This window comes from Heptranchias perlo, chromosome X (genome assembly GCF_035084215.1).
Source record: "Heptranchias perlo isolate sHepPer1 chromosome X, sHepPer1.hap1, whole genome shotgun sequence".
Classification (NCBI taxonomy): Eukaryota; Metazoa; Chordata; class Chondrichthyes; order Hexanchiformes; family Hexanchidae; genus Heptranchias; species Heptranchias perlo.
Window position 1 is genome coordinate 25,927,104 of NC_090370.1, and position 24,405 is coordinate 25,951,508.

Genomic DNA, 24,405 nt, shown 5'->3' on the forward strand with positions numbered 1-24,405 from the left:
ATGCAGTACCAGAGACTGACAGATACAGAATGAATCCCACACTCACATACGTTTTCAGAGACTGACAGATACAGAATGAATTGCACACTCACACACAGTGCCAGAGACTGAAAGATACAGAAAGAACCCCACACTCACACACAGTACCAGAGACTGACAGATACAGAATGAATCCCACACTCACATACATTTTCAGAGACTGACAGATACAGAATGAATCCCACACTCACATACATTTTCAGAGACTGACAGATACAGAATGAATCCCACACTCACACACAGTACCAGAGACTGACAGATGCAGAATGAATCCCACACTCACATACAGTGCCAGAGACTGAAAGATACAGAAAGAACCCCACACTCACACACAGTACCAGAGACTGTCAGACACAGAATGAATCCCACACTCACACACAGTATCAGAGACTGACAGATGGAGAATGAATCCCACACTCACATACAGTGCCAGAGACTGAAAGATACAGAAAGAACCCCACACTCACACACAGTACCAGAGACTGTCAGACACAGAATGAATCCCACACTCACACACAGTATCAGAGACTGACAGATGGAGAATGAATCCCACACTCACACACAGTATCAGAGACTGACAGATACAGAATGAATCCCACACTCACATACATTTTCAGAGACTGACAGATACAGAATGAATCCCACACTCACACACAGTACCAGAGACTGACAGATGCAGAATGAATCCCACACTCACATACAGTGCCAGAGACTGAAAGATACAGAAAGAACCCCACACTCACACACAGTACCAGAGACTGTCAGACACAGAATGAATCCCACACTCACACACAGTATCAGAGACTGACAGATGGAGAATGAATCCCACACTCACACACAGTATCAGAGACTGACAGATGCAGAATGAATCCCACACTCACATTCAGTTGCAGAGACTGACAGATACAGAATGAATCCCACACTCACACACAGTACCAGAGACTGACAGATGCAGAATGAATCCCACACTCATACTAAGTACTGGAGACTGACAGATACAGAATGAATCCCACACTCACACACATTATCAGAGACTGACAGATACAGAATGAATCCCACACTCACATTCAGTTGCAGAGACTGACAGATGCAGAATGAATCCCACACTCGCATACAGGACCAGAGGCTGACAGATGTAGAATGAATCCCACACTCACACACAGTGTCAGAGACTGACAGATACAGAATGAATCCCAAACTTACATCCTGTACCAGAGACTGACAGATACAGAATGAATCCCTCACTCACATACATTGTCAGAGACTGACAGATGCAGAATGAATCCCACACTCACATACATTATCAGAGACTGACAGATGCAGAATGAATCCCACACTCACTCACAGTCCCAGAGACTGACAGATACAGAATGAATCCCACACTCACACACAGTACCAGAGAGTGACAGATAGAGAATGAATCCCACACTCACACACTGTATCAGAGACTGACAGATGCAGAATGAATCCCACACTCACACACAGTACCAGAGACTGACAGATACAGAATGAATCCCACACTCACATACAGTACCAGAGACTGACAGATACAGAATGAATTGCACACACACACAGAGTATCAGAGACTGACAGATGCAGAATGAATCCCACACTCACATACAGTATCAGAGACTGACAGATACAGAATGAATCCCACACTCACATACATTATCAGAGACTGACAGATGCAGAATGAATCCCACACTCACACACAGCACCAGAGACTGACAGATACAGAATGAATCCCACACTCACACACAGTTACAGAGACTGACAGATGCAGAATGAATCCCACACTCACATGCATTATCAGAGACTGACAGATGCAGCATGAATCCCACACTCACACACAGTACCAGAGACTGAGAGATACAAAGTGAATCTCATCGTCACCTGCATTTGTGCAGGCTGAGTTCCAAATTACATAGCAAAGCAAAAATCTCACAGTTGTTGATTGAAAGTTGCCATCTCAATTCCATCAATGCAGGCTTAGTTGCACATTTGGTACCAGTCCAAACATCTCTTACAGTATCAGACTGATAGATACAGTGTCAATTTCTTTAGTGCAGGATAAGCTACATATTACATACCAGTCCAAACATCTCATACAGTGTCAGACGCAGATAGAGAATTAATCCAATTATTGCAGACTGAACTGCACATTGCATACCAGTCCAGTAATTTCACTGTGAACATATTGAAAGATACATTATCATTCACAATAGATTTCAGAGATTAAGATGTAACACTACTCCAAAACTCACACACATTGTTTGATTAACGAAAATCGAAAAGTAATCCCTATTTACAAATTAAATACTCGAAAAAGAACTGTATATATTTTAAAGTATTAAAGATACAGTTTCAAATAAGGTACTGTAAACTGAAATAAGAATATGGAATGAATTCAGACTTGCACATTGTCTCAGAGACTGAATTACAGAATGAATCCCTGACTGAGATAAAGTAGCAGAGAATGGCAGATACAGAATGACTGACAGATGCAGAATATACCCCATGCTCACAGTCAGTACCAGAGACTGACAGATGCAGAATGAATCCCACACTCACATACATTATCAGAGACTGACAGATGCAGAATGAATCCCACACTCACACACAGTCCCAGAGACTGACAGATACAGAATGAATCCCACACTCACACACAGTACCAGAGAGTGACAGATACAGAATGAATCCCACACTTACACACTGTATCAGAGACTGACAGATGCAGAATATACCCCATGCTCACAGTCAGTACCAGAGACTGACAGATATAGAATGAATCCTACACTCACATACAGTACCAGGAAAAGAATGAATCTCACTCATGCACAGTACCAGGGACTGACAGATACAGAATGAATCTCACACTCACAAACAGTACCAGAGACTGACAGATTCAGAATGAATCACACACTCACATGCAGTGTCAGAGACTGACAGATACAGAATGAATCTCACATTCACATTACTGCAGACTGAGCTGCACATTACATACCAGTCCAAAAATCTCATCGGGTCAGATTGAAAGATATCGTATCAATTCCTTTGGTGCAGACTGAGCTACATATTTGATATATTGGTAAGTGCTCGTGTTATACTGAAATAAACATTATCAATGCCATTGGTACAGACTGAGCTATTTCTTACATACGAGTCCAAAAATCAAATAAATGATCAGACTGAAAGATATACTCTAAATTCTATTAGCACCATCTGAGCTAAATATTATATAACAGTCCAACAATCTCATACAATATTGGACTGAAAGATACAGTATCGATTCCATCAGTGCAGACTGAGCCACACATTATACAACAGTCCAAGAATGTCATCGGCCTATCAGACTCAAAGATACAATATCAATTCCATTAGCACAGACTGAGCTATATGTTACTCACCAGTCCAAAAATCTTATACAGTGTTTGACTCAGATACAGAATTAATCCCATTGTTGCAGACTGAACTACACATTACATACCAGTCCATAATTTCAACGTGAACAGATTGAAAGGTACATTATCATTCACAATAGAGTTCAGAGATTAAATGAAATACTACTCCAAAACTCACACACATTGTTTGATTAAAGAAAATCGAAAAGTGTATCCATATTAACAAATTAAATACTCGACAAAGAACTGCATATACTTTGAAGTGGTAAAGATATAGTTTCAAATACAATATTCTAAACTGAAATAAGAATCTAGAATGAATCCAGACTTGCACATTGTCTCAGAGACTGAATTACAGAATGAAACCCTCACTCAGATAAAGTAGCAGAGAATGGCAGATACAGAATGTATCCCCCCCACACACAGACAGTACCAGACACTGACAGGCACAGAATTATGCCCACACTCACATAAAGCACCAGGGACTGACAGATACAGAACGAATCCATCACTTATATATGGTAGCTGAGACTGACTGATGCAGAATATACCCCATGCTCACACTCAGTTCCAGAGACTGACAGATACAGAATGAATCCCAAACTCACACACAGTACCAGAGACAGACAGATACACAATAAACCCCACTCTCACATCCAGTACCAGAGACTGGCATCTACTGGACGTAAGCGAGAACTGTAAAAGAGCGGAACAAATTCACATCATCTGTCGTGGTTGGAGAAGCAGGACAATGTGCAATGTGAGGAAAGTTTCTGTCTGTAACTTTTACTCTCGTATTTTTGCACTTTTTGATCGTGAAAAATGAAGACAATTTATTCATAATAACGTTTTTGTTTCACTCATTCAATCGTTTTGAATTTCCCCATTGTATTTCACTGTACATTGCGCAGTATTTCTCTCTGATTTCTCAGGTCACGATTTACATTTTTCCTCCACCCCATTTAGACTGTAATTTTCCAAGCAGTATGTGGCCTCCTTATTCCCTCTCGCGAAATGAAGCATCGCAAACCTTTCGATATTGCAATTCAATGGCCATTTACACTGCCGCTCAGCAAGTTTATTTTGCCGCAGACTTCCTCTGTTTAACTATACCTCCTAAATCAACTACAAGAATTTAACACAGCATTACAACTAATGTTTGGTCGAACAAAATGTACTTGCAGCTCGTCTCCATTCCCAGTTTTTCTAAATCCCACTCGTGCAATATAATGTGAAGAATTAGTTTCTGTTCTGTCCCTCTCTCATCTGCAAACTTCACTGTCCCGGGGTTTGGGGACATCTACTGGCCGGAAGCAGAACTGCAACAGTTCGGAACAAATTGCTGAAACCGGACAATGTGCAGTGTGAGCGTGTTTGTGATTGGTGGCAGCTATTAAATCTGATTTTTTAAACCTGCCCATTAACCTTTAGTGTTTGTTATTGAACAGTAAACAGAGCCGGACAGTAAGGATACGGGGAGTTATACAAAGAGCATTTATGGCAGGCATCAGGTGAGATGTTTGAAGGACACATTTTAAGCAGCGTCTGTTTTGTTTCGGTTCAATGGTTCGTCCCAAGGGAATGGGAAACAGAAATCTGATATGTTCAAAGGTCCCCGCCCCATCGGGTAGTCCCATTCATGGATCAGTGCAGGGGTTGGGTTGTGTCTGGTTGTCACTAAATTGTTGTAAAACAGCCCAACACACCTGGTGTGCAGAAGCTGAGAGCTGCAGTACTGCAGTGGAGTCAGACACTGACACTGTTTGTATCGCTGGTTTTCCTTTGTGGTTATTACAATGATTATTAACAGAGAGATTCAATTGATCACTTTTGTATTTTCTACTTCACCTGTTCTTGAGTTACAAGAGATACTTTTTCTTCCGACAGTCAAATCCTTGAAGGACCCAGAATCAGTGTGATGTTTACTCCACCCGAGGCACAAGGAGCAGTCAGTGCAGCCAGCTCCTTCTCACACACAGTAAGTACATTATCACTCACAGAGCACAGAGACACAGACAGGTCATCAGTCCCACAGTCTCAGACAGCAGAAATAGTCAGTCCCACACTGATCCCAATCCAACACTCAAACAGAGCAGGAGAGACAGACGTAATTTCCATTTCACAACGACTCAGTACTGCTGACCGGCAGATAAATAATTCCCAGTCCAAAATCACACCCAGTATCAGATTGAAAGGCACTGTGTCAATCTCACATTAGTTCAGCCTTAGCTACAAATTAAATACCAGATAGAACTGACACATGGTACTGATTGATAGGTACAGAATGAATCACAATAGTGTACTCCAAGATTCAAATTAAATACCAGCCCACAACTCACACACATTATGAGTTTAAAGATGCAATATTCATGCCACTATTGTACACTGAGATACAAATTAGACACCAGTTCAGATGTTACCCATTTTTGACTCACATATATGTCCAAAAACTTCATAGTATCAGAATGAAATGTACAGTTTCAATTCATTCACTGCAGACTGAGGTACACATTAGATACCAGTCCAAAATTCTCATACAGTAATGACTGAAAGACACAGTATCAACCCCATTAGTGCAGACTGAGCTACACGTCACATACCAGTCCAAAAATCTCAGTGTCAGGTTGAAAGATACAGTATAAATTCCATTAGTGCAGACTGAGATACACATTAGTTACCTGTCCAAAAATCACATTGTGTCAACCTGAGAGGCAGAGTATCAATTCCATTACTGCAGATAGAGGTTTACATTAGATACCTGTCCAAAAATCGGGTACAATATCAGACTGAAAGATATAGTATCGATTTGATTAGTACAGACTGACCTACACGTTACATACCAGTATATAATCTCACACAGTATCAGACTGGAAGATACAGTATCAATCCCATTAGTGCAGACTGGGGTATACATTAGATACCAGTCCAAAAGTCACATTCAGTGTCAAATTGAAAGATACAGTATCAATTCCATTAGTGCAGACTGAACTACACCTTATAAACCAGTCTAATCATATTACACCATATCAGACTGAAAGGTACATCATGAATTCCATTAGTGCAGACTGAGCGACACATTATATACCTTCCAAAAATCTCATACTTTATCATAATGAAACATACAGTATGAATCCTATTAGTGTAGACTAAGCTAAACATTAGAAACCAGTCCAAAAATCTCTCACAGTGTCTGACTAATAGATACAATATCAGTTCCTTTAGTGCTGACTGAAACACACATGACACACCAGTCCAAAAATCTAATACAGTGTCAGGCTGAAAGATACAATATCAATTCCATTAGCCCAGACTGAGCTACACAATAAATACCAGTCCAATAATTTCACAGTAAAGTTTGAAGTGAACATTATCTTCACAGAGATTAAGATACAATCCTACAATAAAACTCACACAAGTTGTTTGATTAAAAAAAATCCAAAAGTGCATCCGTATTTACAAATTAATGCGAGACAAAAGATTTGCATACATTAATGAATTAAAGATACAGTTTCAAGCACCATACTGTAAACTGAAATAAGAATACAGAACGAATCCAGACTTGCACTTTGCCCAGTGACTGAGTTACATAATGAATCCCACACTGAGATAAAATACCAGAGATTGACAGATACAGAATGAATCCAACACTCACACACAGTACCAGAGACAGACAGATACAGAATGAATCCCACACTCACACACAGTACCAGAGACAGACAGATACAGAATGAAGCCCACACTCACACACAGTACCAGAGACTGACAGATACAGAATGAATCCCACACTCACACACAGTACCAGAGACTGACAGATACAGAATGAATCCCACACTCACACACAGCACCAGAGACTGACAGATACAGAATGAATCCCACACACACACAGTACCAGAGACTGACAGATACAGAATTAATCCCACACTCACACACAGTACCAGAGACTGACGGATACAGAATGAATCTCACACTCACACACAGTACCACAAACTGACAGACAGAGAATTAATCTCACACTCACATACAATCTGACACCTACTGGCCATAAGTGAGAACTGTAACAGAGTGGAATAAATTCACATCATCTGTCGTTGTTACAGATTCAGGACAATGTGCAATGTGAGGAAATAGTTTCTCTCTGTAACTTCTACTCTCATATTTTTTCATATTTTGTCAGTGAAAAATGAGACAATTGATTCATAATAAAGTTTTTGTTTTGCTCATTCGAAAGTTGCCCCATTATATTTCGCTCTACTTTGCGCAATATTTCTGTCTGATTTCTCAGGACACGATTTATATTAATTCAAATAAACCAAACTGAAACACAAATAAAAACTGAGCGCAAAGTTTCAACGGCGACCGTCAAAAGTGAAAGGGATAAAATATAGAAAAAATTAAAACCGAAAATGTTGGAAAGACTCAGCAGGTCCGGCAGCATCTGTGGAGAAGAGAAGCTCGGGTTAACGGTTCAGGACTATGACCCTTCTCTCGATCAGAAAGGTTAATCAGACATAATTTAAAAAAGGAACGGGAATCAGCAGAGGGAAAAACTTCAGAAAAACAATTAATTTCACTGAATCCGAGCAATTGTGTCCCGTATCCACCGTACAGATCAGGACAAATAATAATACAAAGAACAGAGTTAAATTCAATACTATGGTGGAAATAAATGAATTTTAATAGTATTTTTTATATAAATTAGACACGTTTGTGTTTTGGAAACACTGTCCCTCTGAACATCATCAAATTCAGTTCCAGTCTTGGTGTTCTTGAATTCAGCGTGCTGGGATTCAAACCTGTTGGAATTAACTGCTTGGAAGGCAGCTGTACTCACCATTATAGTGCCTTATTTCACCAGGAGGGAGAAGTCGAGTGTTTCTGTGGAGTTTCGGACTGAATTGCTCCCTTTGGGTTTCTGGCACTTTAATCATAGACAATAAATAGTTCCCAAACATCAGTCCCTGAACAGACACAAGAAGCTGGTGGAATTTCTCATTCATAGATATTAAATAAGAGGATGGCAAAAGCGAATAGGAAGAGGTTCGGAAGAAGTCACCAAAACAATTAGGGAAGCAAACAGGAACCAGGAAATCAAATTATCAAGGAATATAAAAATAAATAGTAAATTATTCCACAGATACAAAAATAACAAAAGGAAAATCAGAATTGCTTGAGTGATGCACAAGATAAACTCACAGATAACGTCAGCGAAATGACAGCAATATTGAATTATTACTTTGCCTCAGTATTTACCTGAGAGATTAACAGGGTGAATATGATATTAGAGGAAGAGATCAATAAAGATATAAAGACATTTAAGTTCGAAAGGGCGGTTAAACTCCCGGTCCAGATGGATTGCACCCGCACATATTAAATGAAGCAAAGGAAGAGATCGCAGAGGCAATGTTACATGTGTAGGAAAAATCATCACAAGAAGGAATAGTGACAGAGGACTGGATGACAGCTAATGTGATTCTTATATTTTAATACAGGAGATAGAACAAGTCCAGGGAACTATGGACCAGTTAACTAAAGGTCGGTGGTAGGATTGATCATGGAATCTTTTACTCAATGATGCAATAGAAAAACATCTAGAAACCGAAAATATAATAAAGAATAGTCAGCACGGATTTCAGAAAGGGAAGGTTTAACAGTTTGGCCAAAGGTTTGACAGTTTAAATTACAGTTCAACATAACTTATTTGCTTTTCAATTCTATTCCTCTGGAAATAAACCCCAGTGCTGTGTTTGCTTTTTTATGTCCATATCATCCTGTGCTGCTACTTTTAATGATTTGTCAATCTGTACCCCGAAATCCCTTTGCTCTTTTACCCCATTTAGACTCTTATTTTCCAAGCAGTATGTGGCCTCCTTATTCCCCCAAGCAAAATGCACCACCTCACACCTTTCTACATGGAAATTCAATGGCCATTTACACCGCCTTTCAGCAAGCTGATTAAAGTCGTCTTGTATTTTGTTGCAATCTTCCTCGGTATCGACAATACCCCCTAAATTAATTGCAAGAATTTAACACACCATTACAACGAAGGTTTCGTCTTACAAAATGTACTTGCAGCTCGTCTTCATTCCCAGTTTTTCTAAATCCCACTCGTGCAATATAATGTGAAGAATTAGTTTCTGTTCTCTCCCTCTCTCATCTTCAAACTTCAATGTCCCGGGGTTCGGGCTGCTCCAGCACACTCTCCAATTCCTCGCCCTCGTCTCTCGCCCGGACACGCCCTGGCGTACCATCCTGCCGTCCGGCGGAGGCGGGGGTCCCCAGTGGAGGGCTCTGTACTCAGGGATCCTCCCGTGTTACATCGGGGATCTGGGGTGGAGGGTGTTGCACGGAGCAGTCGCGTCCAATAGGCGTTTACGCCATTTCACGGACACCCAGGCCGCCTGCAATTTCTGCGGCCTGGAGGAGTCCGTGTTTCACTTGTTCACCGGGTGTGGGAGACTGCAGCCCCTGTTTGATTATTTGGAGGGGCTGCTCCTGAAGTTCTGGCTGCACTTCAGTCCCACTCTCCAGATCTTTGGCCGCCCGGTGAGGAGGGGGGCGGGCAGGTCGGTGGACGTCCTCGTGGGCCTGCTCCTGGGCCTGTCCAAGGTGGCCATCCACAGGTCCAGGTTGCTCGGGGCCCGTGGGGGCGGTCGCTCGGCCTGTCTGCCTCTCTTCCGCGGAATGCTCCGTGCCCGGGTGGCCCTGGAGATGGAGCACGCGGTGTCTGCCGGTACGCTTGAGGCTTTCCGCCACCGGTGGGCACCGCAGGAGCTGGAGTGTATCCTGGACGAGGGAAATAAAATTTTAATTTGACACTTGGTTTTTGGTTTAAAAAAATAATTTAAAAATGTCCCGGGGTTTGGGGACATCTACTGGCCGGAAACAGAACTGCAACAGTTCGGAACAAATTGCTGAAACCGGACAATGTGCAGTGTGAGCGTGTTTGTGATTGGTGGCGGATACTAAATCTGATTGGTTTCTTCAGATAGCCAATCAGAGAGTGAAAAGAAAAGGTGACGTTGCCTCACTCCCAATGACCCAATCACAATCATTGCCTTCACCCATCCCTCATTACCATAGGGCTGTGGGGCTGCCGATTTAATCCGAGCTCGGAGCGGATTTGGGTCATTTCTGGGTCTGAAATTGAGTTTGAAAATGCCTGAGGACAAGAAAGCAGCTCCCAAGAAGGGCGCCAAGAAAACCTTGAGTAAAGCACCGGGCAAGGGCGGCAAGAAGCGGAGAAAGTCGAGGAAGGAGAGTTACTCCATCTACATCTACAAAGTGATGAAGCAGGTTCACCCCGACACCGGCATCTCCTCCAACGGGTCAGTTGCTGTCTTTTCTATGTTTCTCCCTCTCTATCTCTGTTTTTTTTTGTTTGTTGTATTTTTTGGTGATTTGTATATTCTGAGACCTGGCTGGTAACACCTGTCTGTCTGCACACTGATTGCCTTGGCAACGGGCAGTTGAAAAAACTGTCTGTAATCACCAAGCGGTGTTCTGTGAATTATAAATGCGATTTCATTTCGAGGATTTCATTTTCACATCGTTCACCTGACGAAGGAGGAAGCCTCCGAAAGCTTGTGAATTTAAAATAAAATTGCTGGACTATAACTTGGTGTTGTAAAATTGTTTACAATTGTCAACCCCAGTCCATCACCGGCATCTCCACATCATTCATTCTTTGTGAAAGTGTTTGTGAGATTGTGAACATGTCTGGAAGAGGAAAAACTGGAGGTAAAGCTCGGGCCAAGGTCAAGTCTCGCTCATCCCGGGCCGGACTCCAGTTCCCTGTGGGCCGTGTTCACAGGCACCTGTGGGTGCCGGAGCCCCAGTCTATCTGGCCGCTGTGCTCGAGTATCTGACGGCTGAAATCCTCGAGCTGGCCGGCAACGCGGCCCGGGACAACAAGAAAACCCGCGTCATCCCCAGACACCTGCAACTCGCCATCCGCAACGACGAGGAGCTCAACAAGCTCCTGGGACGGGTGACCATCGCTCAGGGCGGGGTGCTGCCTAATATCCAGGCCGTGCTGCTGCCGAAGAAAACCAGCAATGTGAGCACTAAGAGCAAGTAAAGCGGCCAAGATTTAATCTGATAACCCAAAGGCTCTTTTCAGAGCCACCCACTGTATCTATGAAAGGGCTGGTTACTGACTGAAGAGAGTCAGGAATCAATTTAATAAGGACTTGATTCCGATTCTGGAACTAACAATAACTTGTTAATTGCAAATGATCCAGATCGGTCTGTTGAAGTACTCGCTTCCGGACAGCAGATGTCGCCAACCTCCAATAGATTGATATTTGCAGTTTGTGTGGTGAATGAGACAAAATATCAAAATTGTCATTAAACTGGGCGGGTGGGATACAGAAATACCAGGGACATTTGATCATCGGCATCAAGAGGCATTCTGTTGTGTTCCACCCAATATTATTTACAGTCTCATCCTCCGACAACACTTAGAGTTCATCGAGTTATACAGCACGGATAGAGGCCCTTCGGCCCATCGTGTCCGCGCCGGCCATCAAGCCCTGTTTTATCTAATCCCATATTCCAGCATTTGGTCCGTAGCCTTGTATGCTATGGCATTTCAAGTGCTCATCCAAATGCTTCTTGAATGTTGTGAGGGTTCCTGCCTCCACAACCCTCTCAGGCAGTGAGTTCCAGACTCCAACCACCCTCTGGGTAAAAAAGTTCTATCTCAAATCCCCTCTAAACCTCCCGCCTTTTACCTTGAATCTATGCCCCCTTGTTATAGAACCCTCAACGAAGGGAAAAAGCTCCTTAGTATCCATCCTATCTGTGCCCCTCATAATTTTGTACACCTCAATCATGTCCCCCCTCAGCCTCCTCTGCTCCAAGGAAAACAAATCCAATCTTCCCAGTCTCTCATCATAGCTGAAGCGCTCCAGCCCTGGTAACATCCTGGTGAATCTCCTCTGCACCCTCTCCAAAGCGATCACATCCTTCCTGTAGTGTGGCGACCAGAACTGCACACAGTACTCCAGCTGTGGCCTAACCAGTGTTTTATACAGCTCCATCATAACCTCCTTGCTCTTATATTCTCTGCCTCGGCTAATAAATGCAAGTATCCCATATGCCTTCTTTACCACCTTATCTACCTGTTCCGCCGCCTTCAGGGATCTGTGAACTTGCACACCAAGATCCCTCTGACCCTCTGTCTTGCCTCGGGTCCTCCCATTCATTGTGTATTCCCTTGCCTTGTTCATCCCTCCAAAGTGCATCACCTCACACTTTTCCGGGTTAAATTCCATTTGCCACTGTTCCGCCCATCTGACCAACCCATCTATATCGTCCTGCAGACTGAGGCTATCCTCCTCGCTATTTACCACCCTACCAATTTTTGTATCATCAGCGAACTTACTGATCACACCTTTTACATTCATATTCAATATTACTTGTTCGCTCTGTATTATTTTACCCAGATTTGTATAGCAGAAGCTGACTGATGTGTTGATTATTGTGACAGCGATTACTGAATCAGTGAATGACATTTGTCTGTTATTGGATGTGAGCGAGGGAATTATTCTGTTCCTGTGTCAGTTGCGACTTCTTGCCGCTGTTGGCTGGTGCTTTACTGAAGGATTTCTTGGCGCCCTTCTTGGGAGCTTTTTTCTTGTCCTCAGGCATTTTCAAATTGAATTTCTGAACCAGAAATGACCCAAATCCGCTCCGAGCTCGGATTAAATAGGCAGCCACACAGCCCTATGCTAATGAGGGATGGGTGAAGGCAATGATTGTGATTTGACGGATGGGAGTGAAGCCACCTTACATCGAAACATGGAAAATCGGAGTAAGAGTGGCCATTCCGACCGTCGGGCCTGCTCCGCCATTCAAAATGATCATGGCTGATCGTCTAATTCAGTGCCCTGTTCCCGCTTATACCCCATATAAGAACATAGGAACAAGAGTCGGCCATTCAGCCCCTCCTGCCTGCTCTGCCATTTGATAAGATCATGGCTGATCTGTGATCTAACTCCATGTACCCGACTTTGGCCCATATCCCTCAATACCTTTGGTTGCCAAAAAGCTATCTGTCTCAGATTTAAATTTAGCAATTGAGCTAGTATCAATTGCTGTTTGCGGAAGAGAGTTCCAAACTTCTACCACCCTTTGTGTGGAGAAATGTTTTCTAATCTCGCTCCTGAAAGGTCTGGCTCTGATATCACTTGGTCCCTTCAGCATTAAGAAATATATCTATCTCCTTCTTGAATACATCTAATGACTTGGCCTCCACTGCCTTCTGTGGTAGAGAATTCCACAGGTTCACCACTCTCTGAGTGAAGAATTTTCTCCTCATCTCGGTTCTAAATTGCATACCCCGTATCCTGAGACTGTGACCCCTGGTTCTGGACTCTCCAGCCATCGGGAACATCCTCCCTGCATCTAGTCTGTCTCGACCTGTTACAATTTGATATGTTTTGAAGAGATCACCTCTCATTCTTTTAACTCTCGTGAATACTGGCCGAGTCGACCCAATCTCTCCTCATACGTCAGTTCTGCCATCCCAGGAATCAGTCTGGTAAACCTTCGTTGCACTCCCTCCATGGCAAGGACATCCTTCCTCAGATAAGGAGACCAGAACTGCACACAATACTCCAGATGTGGTCTCACCAAGGCCCTGTATAACAGCAGTAAGACATCCCCAAAGACAAACCTGTTCCTTTCACTGATTAATTTCTTCAGATATCCAATCTGATTTAATAACTGCCACCAATCACAAACACGCTCACACTGCACATTGTCCGGTTTCAGCAATTTGTTCCGAACTGTTGCAGTTCTGCTTCCGGCCAGTAGATGTCCCCAAACCCCGGGACAGTGAAGTTTGCAGATGAGAGAGGGACAGAACAGAAACTAATTCTTCACATTATATTGCACGAGTGGGATTTAGAAAAACTGGGAACGGAGACGAGCTGCAAGTACATTTCGTTAGACCAAACATTGGATGTAATGCTGTGTTAAATTCTTATAATTGATTTAGGGGGTTATAGTCAATACTGAGGAAGAATGCAAAAAATAAGTTTGCAGAACGGCTGTGCAAATGACCACTGAATTTCAATATAGAAAGGTGTGAGCTGGTGCATTTTGCCAGGGGAACAAGTTGGCCACATACTGCTTGGCAAAAAGAGTCTGAAAGGGGTAGAGGAGTAATGTAAATCGACCTGAGAAATCAGAGAGAAATACTGCGCAATGTACAGTGAAATATAATGGGGCAAATTCACAACTATTGAATGAGTGAAACAAAACTTTATTATGAATAAATTGTCCTCATTTTCCACTATCAAAATGTGCAAAAATACGAGAGTAGAAGTTACAGACAGAGACTTTCCTCACATTGCACATTGTCCTGTTTCTGCAACCACGTCAGAGAATGTGAATTTGTTCCGCTCGTATACAGTTCCCGATTATATCCAGTCGAGGTCAGTCTCTGGTATTGTGTATGAGAGTGGGCTTTATTCTGTATTCTGTCAGTCCCCGGTACTGTGTATGACAGTGGGGTTTATTCTGTATTCTGTCAGTCCCTGGTACTGTGTATGAGAGTGGGGTTTATTCTGTATTCTGTCAGTCCCCGGTACTGTGTATGACAGTGGGATTTATTCTGTATTCTGTCAGTCCCTGGTACTGTGTATGAGAGTGGGGCTTATTCTGTATCTGTCTGTCTCTGGTACTGTTAACAAGTGTGGAATTAACTCTATAATTGTCAGTCTCTGTTACTGTGCATGAATGTGGGGTTTATTCTGTACCTGTCTGTCTCTGGTGATGTATTGGAGTGCGGGAATTATTCTGTACCTGTCTGTCTCTGGTACTGTACGTGAGTGTGGGATACATTCTGTGCCTGTCAGTCTCTGGTACTACAAATGAGCGTGGGATTTATTCTGTATCTGTCTGTCTCTGGTACTGTATATGAGTGTGGGGTTTATTCTGTATCTGTCAGTCTCTAATCCAGTATATGAGTGTGGGTTTTACTCCAGATCTGTCAATCTTGGGTTCAGTATGCAAGTGTGGGGCTTATTCTGTATCTGTCAGTCTCTGATACTGTGTGTGCATGTGGGATTCATTCTGTATCTGTCTGTCTCTGGTACTGTACATGAGTGTGAGGTTTATTCTGTATCTGTCAGTCTCTGATACTGTACCTGAGATTCGGGTTCATTCTGCATTTGTCAGTCTCTGATATGGTATGCAAGTGTGGGATTTATTCTGTACCTGTCAGTCTCTGGTACGGTATCTGGATTTGGGATTTATTCTGTGCCTGTCATTCTCTGGTACTGTACATGTGTGGGGGTTTTATTCTGTATCTGTCAGTCTCCGGCACTGTCTGTGTGTGGGGGGGATACATTCAGTATCTGCCATTCTCTGCTACTTTATCTCAGTGAGGGATTCATTCAGTAATTCAGTCTCTGAGATAATGTGCAAGTCTGCATTCAGTCTGGATTCTTATTTCAGTTTACAGTATCTTATTTGAAACTGTATCTTTTCCACTTCAAAGTATATACAGTTCTTCGTCGAGTATTTAATTTGTTAATATGGATACACTTTTGGATTTTCTTAAATCAAACAATGTGTGTGAGTTTCAGAGTAGTATTACATCTTAATCTCTGAACTCTCGTGTGAATGATAATGTACCTTTCAATCCGTTCACGGTGAAATTATTGGACTGGTATATAATGTGTAGCTCAGTCTATAATAATGGAATTAATTCTGTATCTCAGTCTGATACTGTATGAGATTTTTGGACTGGTGTGTAACATGTAGCTCAGTGCATGCTAATGGAATTGATGTTGTATCTTTGAGTCTGATATGGTATGAAATTGTTCGACTGCTATGTATTGTTTGGCTCAGTCTGCACTAATCAAATTGAAACATTATCTACCAATATGACACAATAAGATTTTTGGACTGATTTATGTGTAACTCAGTCTGCAATAATGTGACTGTGAGATTCATTCTGTATCTGTCTGACTGTGGTACTTTGTGATTCATTCTGTATATGTCAACCTGTGCTACTGTGTGTGAGTGTGGGATTCATTCTTTTTCTGTCAGTCCCTGGTACTGCATGTGAGTGAGATTCATTCTGTCTCTGTCTGACTGTGGTACTTTGTGATTTATTCTGTTCCTGTCAGTCTCTGACACTGTGTGTGAATTTGGGATTCATTCCATATCTGTCAGTCTCTGATGCTGTATGTGATTGAGACATTCATTCCATTTCCATCAATCTCTGATACTGTATATGAGTGATATAAATTCTGTATCTGTCAGTCTGTGCTACTGTATGAGAGTGCGGGATTTGTTCTGTATCTATCAATCACTGGTACATTGTGTGAGTGTGAGATTCATTCTATTTGTCAGTCTCTGGCACTGGATCTGAGTATGAGATTCATTCTTTATCTGTATCTAATTTGTATCTCAGTTTAGAGTATGGCGTTCAAAACTGTATCTTTAATACCTAAATGTATCAATAATTTTTCCCAGTATTTAACTGGTAGATAATCATACACTTTAACATGTGATGCTGTAGGTTATAATCAGAGAATGAGTGCACTTTTTGGGCGACTATTAAATCTGCATCGATGTGAACACAACTGTGATTTAGTTTATCTTCCAAACTGATATGGTGACATTTTTGAACTTGTATATAATGTGGAGCTCAGTCTGCATGAATGGAACACTGTATATTTCAGTCTCAATCTGCATCAGATATTTTTTGTAGTGGTTTATAATATGTAGCTCAATCTGCACTAATGGAATTGATACTGTATCTTTCAATCTGACACTGAGATTTTTTGGACTGCTACGTAATTTGTAACTCAGCCAGCAGTAATGTAGGTGACTGTGAGATTCATTTTGTATCTCTCACTCCGTGACACTGTGTGGGATTCATTCTGTGTCTGTCAGTTTCCAGTACTGTATGTGGATGTTGAATTCACTTTATATATGCAGTTTCTCATCATGTATGTTAGTGTGGGATTGAATCAGTAATCTGGTACTCTATATGATTGTGAGATTCATTCTGTCGATACATTCTCTGGTACTGTGTGTGAGTGTGGGATTCAGTCTGTATCTCTCAGTCTCTGGTACTGTGTGTGAGTGTGGGATTCAGTCTGCATCTCTCAGTCTCTGGTACTGTGTGTGAGTGTGGGATTCATACTTTATCTGCCAGTATCTGGTACATTATGAGAGTGTGGGACTCATTCTGTATCTGTCAACTCTGGTACCATACATGAGTGTGAGATTCATTCTGTATCTGTCTATAATTGTTCTCTCAGATTATCTCATGACATACAATACTGTAGCTTTAATAGCTTCATGTTTAAATAGTATTTATCATTATTTAATTGGTAAATATTGATAAACTTTAAAATCATCCAGCACCAAATCCTAATCAAATCATTTGTGTGCTTTTTGGACCACTATTAAATCTATATTTCTGTGTAATATTGTGAATGATAATATATATTTCAAACTGATATGGTGATTTTTGAATTGATATATAATGTGCAGCTCAGTCTGTACTATTGTAATCGATACTGTGTCTTTCAATCGAATATTATATGAGATTTTTGGACTGGTATGTAATGTATATCTCAGTCTGCACTAATAGAATTGATACTCTATCTTTACATCTCATACAATGAGTGTATTATAAACTGGTTTCTAATTTGTTTCTCAATCTGATACTGTACATGTGTTTTAGACTTGCCTGGATTTTGTATCTCATGATACACTATTCAAATCGATACTGCATCTATTAAACTCACACGTGTGAGTTCTGGGCTAGTATTCAATTGGAATCTCGAGGTCCATTATTGGGGTTTATTCTGCACTTTTGAATCGGGTACCATGTGTGATTTCTATCTGGTATTTAATTCGGAGCTAATGTTGCCCGATTGTGAGATTTGTAAACAATTTTACAACACCAAGTTATAGTCCAACGATTTTATTTTTAATCCCACAAGCTTTCGGGGGCTTTCCCCTTCCTCAGGCGGTGTGGAAGTGACAATTTCGAATCCTTCGCATTTTAAGCTCACATAACAAAGCCTGGTGATTACTGCCCGTTGCCAAGGCAATCACAGTGAGCAGACAGAAAGGTGTCATCTAAAAGGCCACTGAATATACAACCCCCCAAAAAAAAAGGAAAAAAAGAAAGAAAAAAAAGGAAAAAAAGAGAGACAGAACGAAGACAGTCAATGACCCGTTATATTAAAAACAGATAAGATTTGTTCGCTGGTGGGGTTACGTGTAGTGTGACATGAACCCAAGATCCCGGTTGAGGCCGTCCTCATGGGTGCGGAACTTGGCTATTAATTTCTGCTCTACGATTTTGCGTTGTCTTGTGTCTCGAAGGCCGCCTTGGAGTATGTTTACCCGAAGGTCGGTGGCTGAATGTCCATGACTGCTGAAGTGTTCCCCGACAGGGAGGGAACCCTCCTGTTTGGCGATTGTTGCGCGGTGTCCGTTCATCCGTTGTCGCAGCGTCTGCATGGTCTCGCCAATGTACCATGCTCTGGGGCATCCTTTCCTGCAACGTATGAGGTAGACAACGTTGGCCGAGTCACAGGAGTATGAACCATGTACCTGGTGGGTGGTGTCCTCTCGTGTGATGGTGGTATCTGTGTCGATGATCTGGCATGTCTTGCAGAGGTTACCGTGGCAGGGTTGTGTGGCGTCGTGGACGCTGTTCTCCTGAAGGCTGGGTAATTTGCTGCGAACGATGGTCTGTTTGAGGTTGGGTGGCTGTTTAAAGGCGAGTAGTGGAGGTGTGGGGATGGCCATAGCGAGGTGTTCGTCATCATTGATGACATGTTGAAGGCTGCGGAGAACATGACGTAGTTTCTCCGCTCCGGGGAAGTACTGGACGACGAAGGGTACTCTGTTGGTTGCGTCCCGTGTTAGTCTTCTGAGGAGGTCTGCGCGATTTTTCGCTGTGGCCCTTCGGAACTGTCGATCGATGAGTCGAGCGTCATATCCCGTTCTTACTAGGGCGTCTTTCAGCGTCTGTAGGTGTCCATCGCGTTCCTCCTCGTCTGAGCAGACCCTGTGTATTCGCAGGGCCTGTCCATAGGGGATGGCCTCTTTGACGTGGTTAGGGTGGAAACTGGAAAAGTGGAGCATCGTGAGGTTGTCCGTGGTCTTGCGGGAGAGTGAGGTGCTCAGAATCAGTTTCTTTCTTGGACGACTCATCAGAATCAGTTTATTTCTTGCAAACACGAATCTCCATCAAAGACGGGCACCTCAGCACCTCACTCGACCGCAAGCCCACGGACAACCTCACGATGCTCCACTTTTCCAGCTTCCACCCTAACCATGTCAAAGAGGCCATCCCCTATATTCGGTGGCCCTGCAGGTAACACCTCTCTTTCTGAACACTTTGATTGCCTTGGCAACGGGCAGTTGGAAAGACTTTCTGCAATCACCAGGTATTGTTCTGTGATTTATAAATGCGAAAGGTTCGAGGATTTAATTTCCACATTCACCTGAGGAAGGAGGAAGCCTCCGAAAGCTTGTGATTTTCAATTAAAATTATTCAACCTTGGAACAGCAATTGGAATGGAATAGTTCCCTATTTGTTACTGGGTGAATACCGCTCATTACAGCTCAGTTTCTCTGTCTCTCTTGTACTTTATATGGAGGTGCGATACTGTTATTGAGCATGATACAGACACACTGATGGGAAGTGTGAGACTGATACTGAGCCTGTCTGTATCTCTCTCTCGAGCGCTGCACATCAAGCTGGGATAATGTTTACTGAGCGTGAAACGGACACATTGATGGGAAGTGTGAGACTGATTCTGCGTCTGTCTGACTGTGTCTCTGTTGATCAGCCGCTCCGTCTCTCTCTCTCTCTCTCTTTAGTTCTGCACATGAATGCGGGACACTGTTACTGAGCGTAATATAGACCCACTGATGGAATGTGAAAGACTGATTCTGTGTCTGTGTGCTGTTGGTGAGACGATTACTCTCCCTTCTACTGTATATGAGCCGGTCTGACGGTGCATTTATCCGCCGAAAAGTAAAGGTGGCGAGAAACAGCCTGTAACAGTCTGACTCCGGACTGTCTGTGAGTGTTGAATTTATTCAGTAACTCGCCGTCTCTGGGTGTTGAGAATGGGATGGATCGGACGCCAGTTACTATTGCCTGTCAGTCAGTTTAGCAGGAGAAGGAAACACAGAGAGACTGGAGGAGCCCAGAGCGGATAATTTGAATTTTCAACTTAACCGAACATATTTCTGTGTGCGAACAATACAATAATGTAAAAGCAGATATGGATTATCACAGCCAGAGCTGTGATTGGCTCCTGTCCCTGAATCTGGAGACCAGAGACTGTGAGGAGCGCCGGCCTCAGAGTGTTTAACAGTTACTGAGCTGGGAAACTACAACCAACACCCGAGAATCCGCAGCACAGGCCGAGCGGGGAGGAAAGCCTGTCCCGGGAATTGTCAATCTGGCGAACAGTTTGTCCTGTGAATGTACAGATGTGAACATTGTGTCAGAGAGAGTGTGTGAAATGGGCGGGCGGGTTAGATTAATGTCACTGTGTTTGTGTGGCCGGTCTCATCGCCGGATGTCCGAGTCCCATTTGAGTAAAATTTAAAAAAATCCCTGTCAAAGGATCGCCCTCCTCCCCTGCCGAGACCCGAAGTGAAAATTTAAGGTACGGTTTTTGTTCAATTCAAGATTTCAGCCGAAAAACAGAAATCATGTCAGCGATCGGGTGAGAGAGCGCGATCAGTGCAGCAATGAAACGGGTTTAAATCGAAACTGGTGCTTTTAATTCCGGTGAAAGTTTTTCGACAGCAAACATTCCGGTGTTGGAGATGGGAAGGGGCTAGTCTGGGACTCTGGAGTGCCCGATTATAATTGGAATCGGGTAGTTTAAGAGGAGAGAGAAACACAGAGAGGCTGGAGGTGCCGAGAGCTGACAGCAGGGTGTCTCCGCCCCGTCCGCTCACGGCCTTTAAGTTGCTCTGTGCCGCCGCCTCTCGTTTCATTTCTGACCCAGCTCTGACTGTCAGAGAGATTTTCTTCAGAGTCCCGGACATGACAGATACTGCAGCCGCCGAAACGGCACCTCCCCACGCCGCTCAAACCAATGCTCCGAAGAAGAAGAAGGCGGTTCACCGACCCAAGACAGCCGGTCCCAAATTGGGCGAACAGATCCTCAAGATTGTGGCGGATTGCAAGGATCGCAAGGGGATATCCCTGGCCGCGATAAAGAAGGTTCTGGCCACCAAAGGCCTGGATGTGGAGAAGCACCGGACCCAGATCAAATTAAGTATCAAGAGAAATGTGGAAAAAGGCTCCCTGGTGCAGATCAAGGGCACGGGCGCCTCGGGCTCCTTCAGAGTCGCTAAGAAGGAAGCCCAGGAAAAAGTGGGAAAGAAGGTGAAGAAACAAGGAACCAAGAAATCTCCCGGAAAGAAACCAGCGGCCAAGAAACCAGCGGCCAAGAAACCAGCGGCCAGGAAATTAACGGCCAAGAAACCAGCGGTCAAGAAATCGACCACAAAGAAGGCGGCGAAATCACCAATTAAGAAGAAAGCGGCTGTGAAGAAGCCCAAGACCCCCAAGCCAGTGAAGGCGAAGGCGAAGAAGGTACAAAAACCGAGCGCCAAGCCCAAACCGAAGAAAGCAGCAGGCAAAAAGAAGTAAAAAATCAATTGCAACTTGTGAACATCTGAACCCAACGGCTCTTCTCAGAGCCACCCACGTCTCTCAGAAAAGAGCTGATCCCGGAATCAGATGATTCCTGTCCCGGGGCCGGGCTCAGATTTCAGATAGAACTCATTTACAATAAACACAGGGTCCTGGTGACTCGCTGACATTCCCTACCCCCGCCCCACTCCCACTGTCTGATATAAAATAGAGAGAATGGGATACCCGGGCCGGGTCTCACTGTAACTGGGTGCGTGTTCACCTCCAGTCCCAGTTCATTCTTTTTCTCACAGATTCAGGGCCAGGGTTCGTGACAGGGGAAAACTGGCGGAGATCCGCCGCTATCACAATTCAAACCCCAACACATGAGATTCTCCAAATCAACTGGAATAATGTGTTTGTGAACTGCTGAACCCGTCTGGGAGGGAATGTGTGGGAGATAGAATCGGGTCTGGGACTGAAATGGAAGCCGGCGGGTTGACCAGTTATAGAAGGGACTGTATTTAGGCAGGAATATTACTGACTGATAATTGTAACGGGGCTTATTTAAAAGCTCCGGGTTTCTGTAAATCCTTGAATATGAAGCCCGAGTTTCTAAGGGTTTGTGCGGAGCGCTGTGATTCGGTTCTATTATCGATGAACGGTTTAAAATTGGCGGGTGGAGAAAGCTGGAGTTGGAGCTGGAAGATCAGAGACCGCTCTCCGCCCTGTCCATCACTCTGATTCTCTCGCCCCTCCCTGTTTAATATCTCACTCTGTCTCCTCCCCTCCCTGTTTAATATCTCACTCTGTCTCCTCCCCTCCCTGTTTAATCTCACTCTGTCTCCTCCCCTCCCTGTTTAATATCTCACTCTGTCTCCTCCCCTCCCACTTTCACTCTGTGCCTGTTTCAGTCAGGTCGGGGCAAGCTGCATAAAAAAGGGAACCAGCAGAAGTTCATTGTTCATTTCATTGAAGAATTATCATGTCTGGCAGAGGTAAAGGAGGCAAAGGACTCGGCAAAGGTGGCGCCAAGCGGCACCGAAAAGTTCTTCGTGATAACATCCAGGGTATCACCAAACCAGCCATCCGCCGCCTGGCTCGCCGTGGCGGTGTCAAGCGGATCTCGGGTCTGATCTACGAGGAAACCCGTGGGGTACTGAAGGTTTTCTTGGAGAATGTGATCAGGGACGCGGTCACTTACACTGAACACGCCAAGCGCAAGACGGTCACGGCCATGGATGTGGTGTACGCTCTGAAACGGCAGGGCCGCACCCTCTATGGATTCGGCGGCTGAACGACTCGACCCTTTCCAACCAAACACAAAACAAAGGCTCTTCTAAGAGCCACCCACCGCCTCACAGAGAGAGCAGTGACCTGGGAAGGGGGAGTGGGACGATCTCGGGGTGGGGAAGTAGTTTCCGATATTCTATTAATATGGGGAGATTTCTCCAGCACTCGTTACAGGGAGATCAGAAAAATGGCCGGGGTTCACGGCCATCGCGAGAGAAGGAGCGGAATTCCCGGTTTCACGGTATAAATGAACAGGCGGGGATGCAGAGTCTTTCCACAGACATTACATTCTTCCCTCAGAGTAAAATCCCTCCTCACTCCCTCTCCCGCTGTGTCCTCTCTGCTCGGTGTTTATTTCTTGCCCTCATTCAATTATTAGTTCGATGTGAAGTTTCTGTTTGAGGAGCCGTTCACCGGGCCGGAACTGGCGGGATTTTTGAAATCGAAGCTGGACTTTGTCCCGCTTCCCACGGAAATCAATGACCGGGACTTTATTCCCGCCCGTTCACAGACAGGTCAGAGAATGAACCGGAATGTGAATCAGCCTGAGATTTGTGCTGACGAGTAGGAAATAATGGAGATTATAAAGAGAGAGATTCTTAAATTGCTGGAGGGAAATGAGATTTTCTTCAAACTGTTATTTGATGCTCTGAAATTGGCGGGCTTTTTCAAATTGATGATTAATTTCAGCTCAGCCAATTGGGGCCCAAGACCTCCCGCCGTTTCGTTCTGACTGTCAGAGCTCGGTTCAAATCTGCCAATCACAGGCCAGGGGCGGTCCCTCCCTGAATTGGGGTCGGAATACAGCCAATCACAGTCCCGGGGCGGTTCCTCACGGACACTTTAAAATGCAGCCCCAGAGCCGGCTCGCCATTAACAGTTTCTGTGTCTCAGGTTGTGTTGAGATCTGTTCAGAAAATGGCCAGGACCAAACAGACAGCGCGTAAATCGACCGGCGGGAAAGCTCCTCGCAAACAGTTGGCGACCAAAGCGGCCCGGAAGAGCGCTCCAGCCACAGGC

General features: G+C 43.8%; 1 protein-coding gene across 1 annotated transcript; it reads left to right on the plus strand.

Moving 5' to 3' along the window:
- Nucleotides 1–23,077: 23,077 nt before the first annotated feature.
- Nucleotides 23,078–23,445, plus strand: LOC137307116 (histone H4). The gene has a single exon (XM_067976436.1). The coding sequence runs from the start codon at nt 23,078–23,080 to the stop codon at nt 23,387–23,389; it is 312 nt and encodes a 103-aa protein (XP_067832537.1). The 3' UTR covers nt 23,390–23,445.
- Nucleotides 23,446–24,405: the final 960 nt, after the last annotated feature.

Coding starts and splice junctions, on each gene's coding strand:
- LOC137307116 (XM_067976436.1), top strand. CDS start 23,078: ATGTCTGGCAGAGGTAAAGGAGGCAAAGGACTCGGCAAAGGTGGCGCC.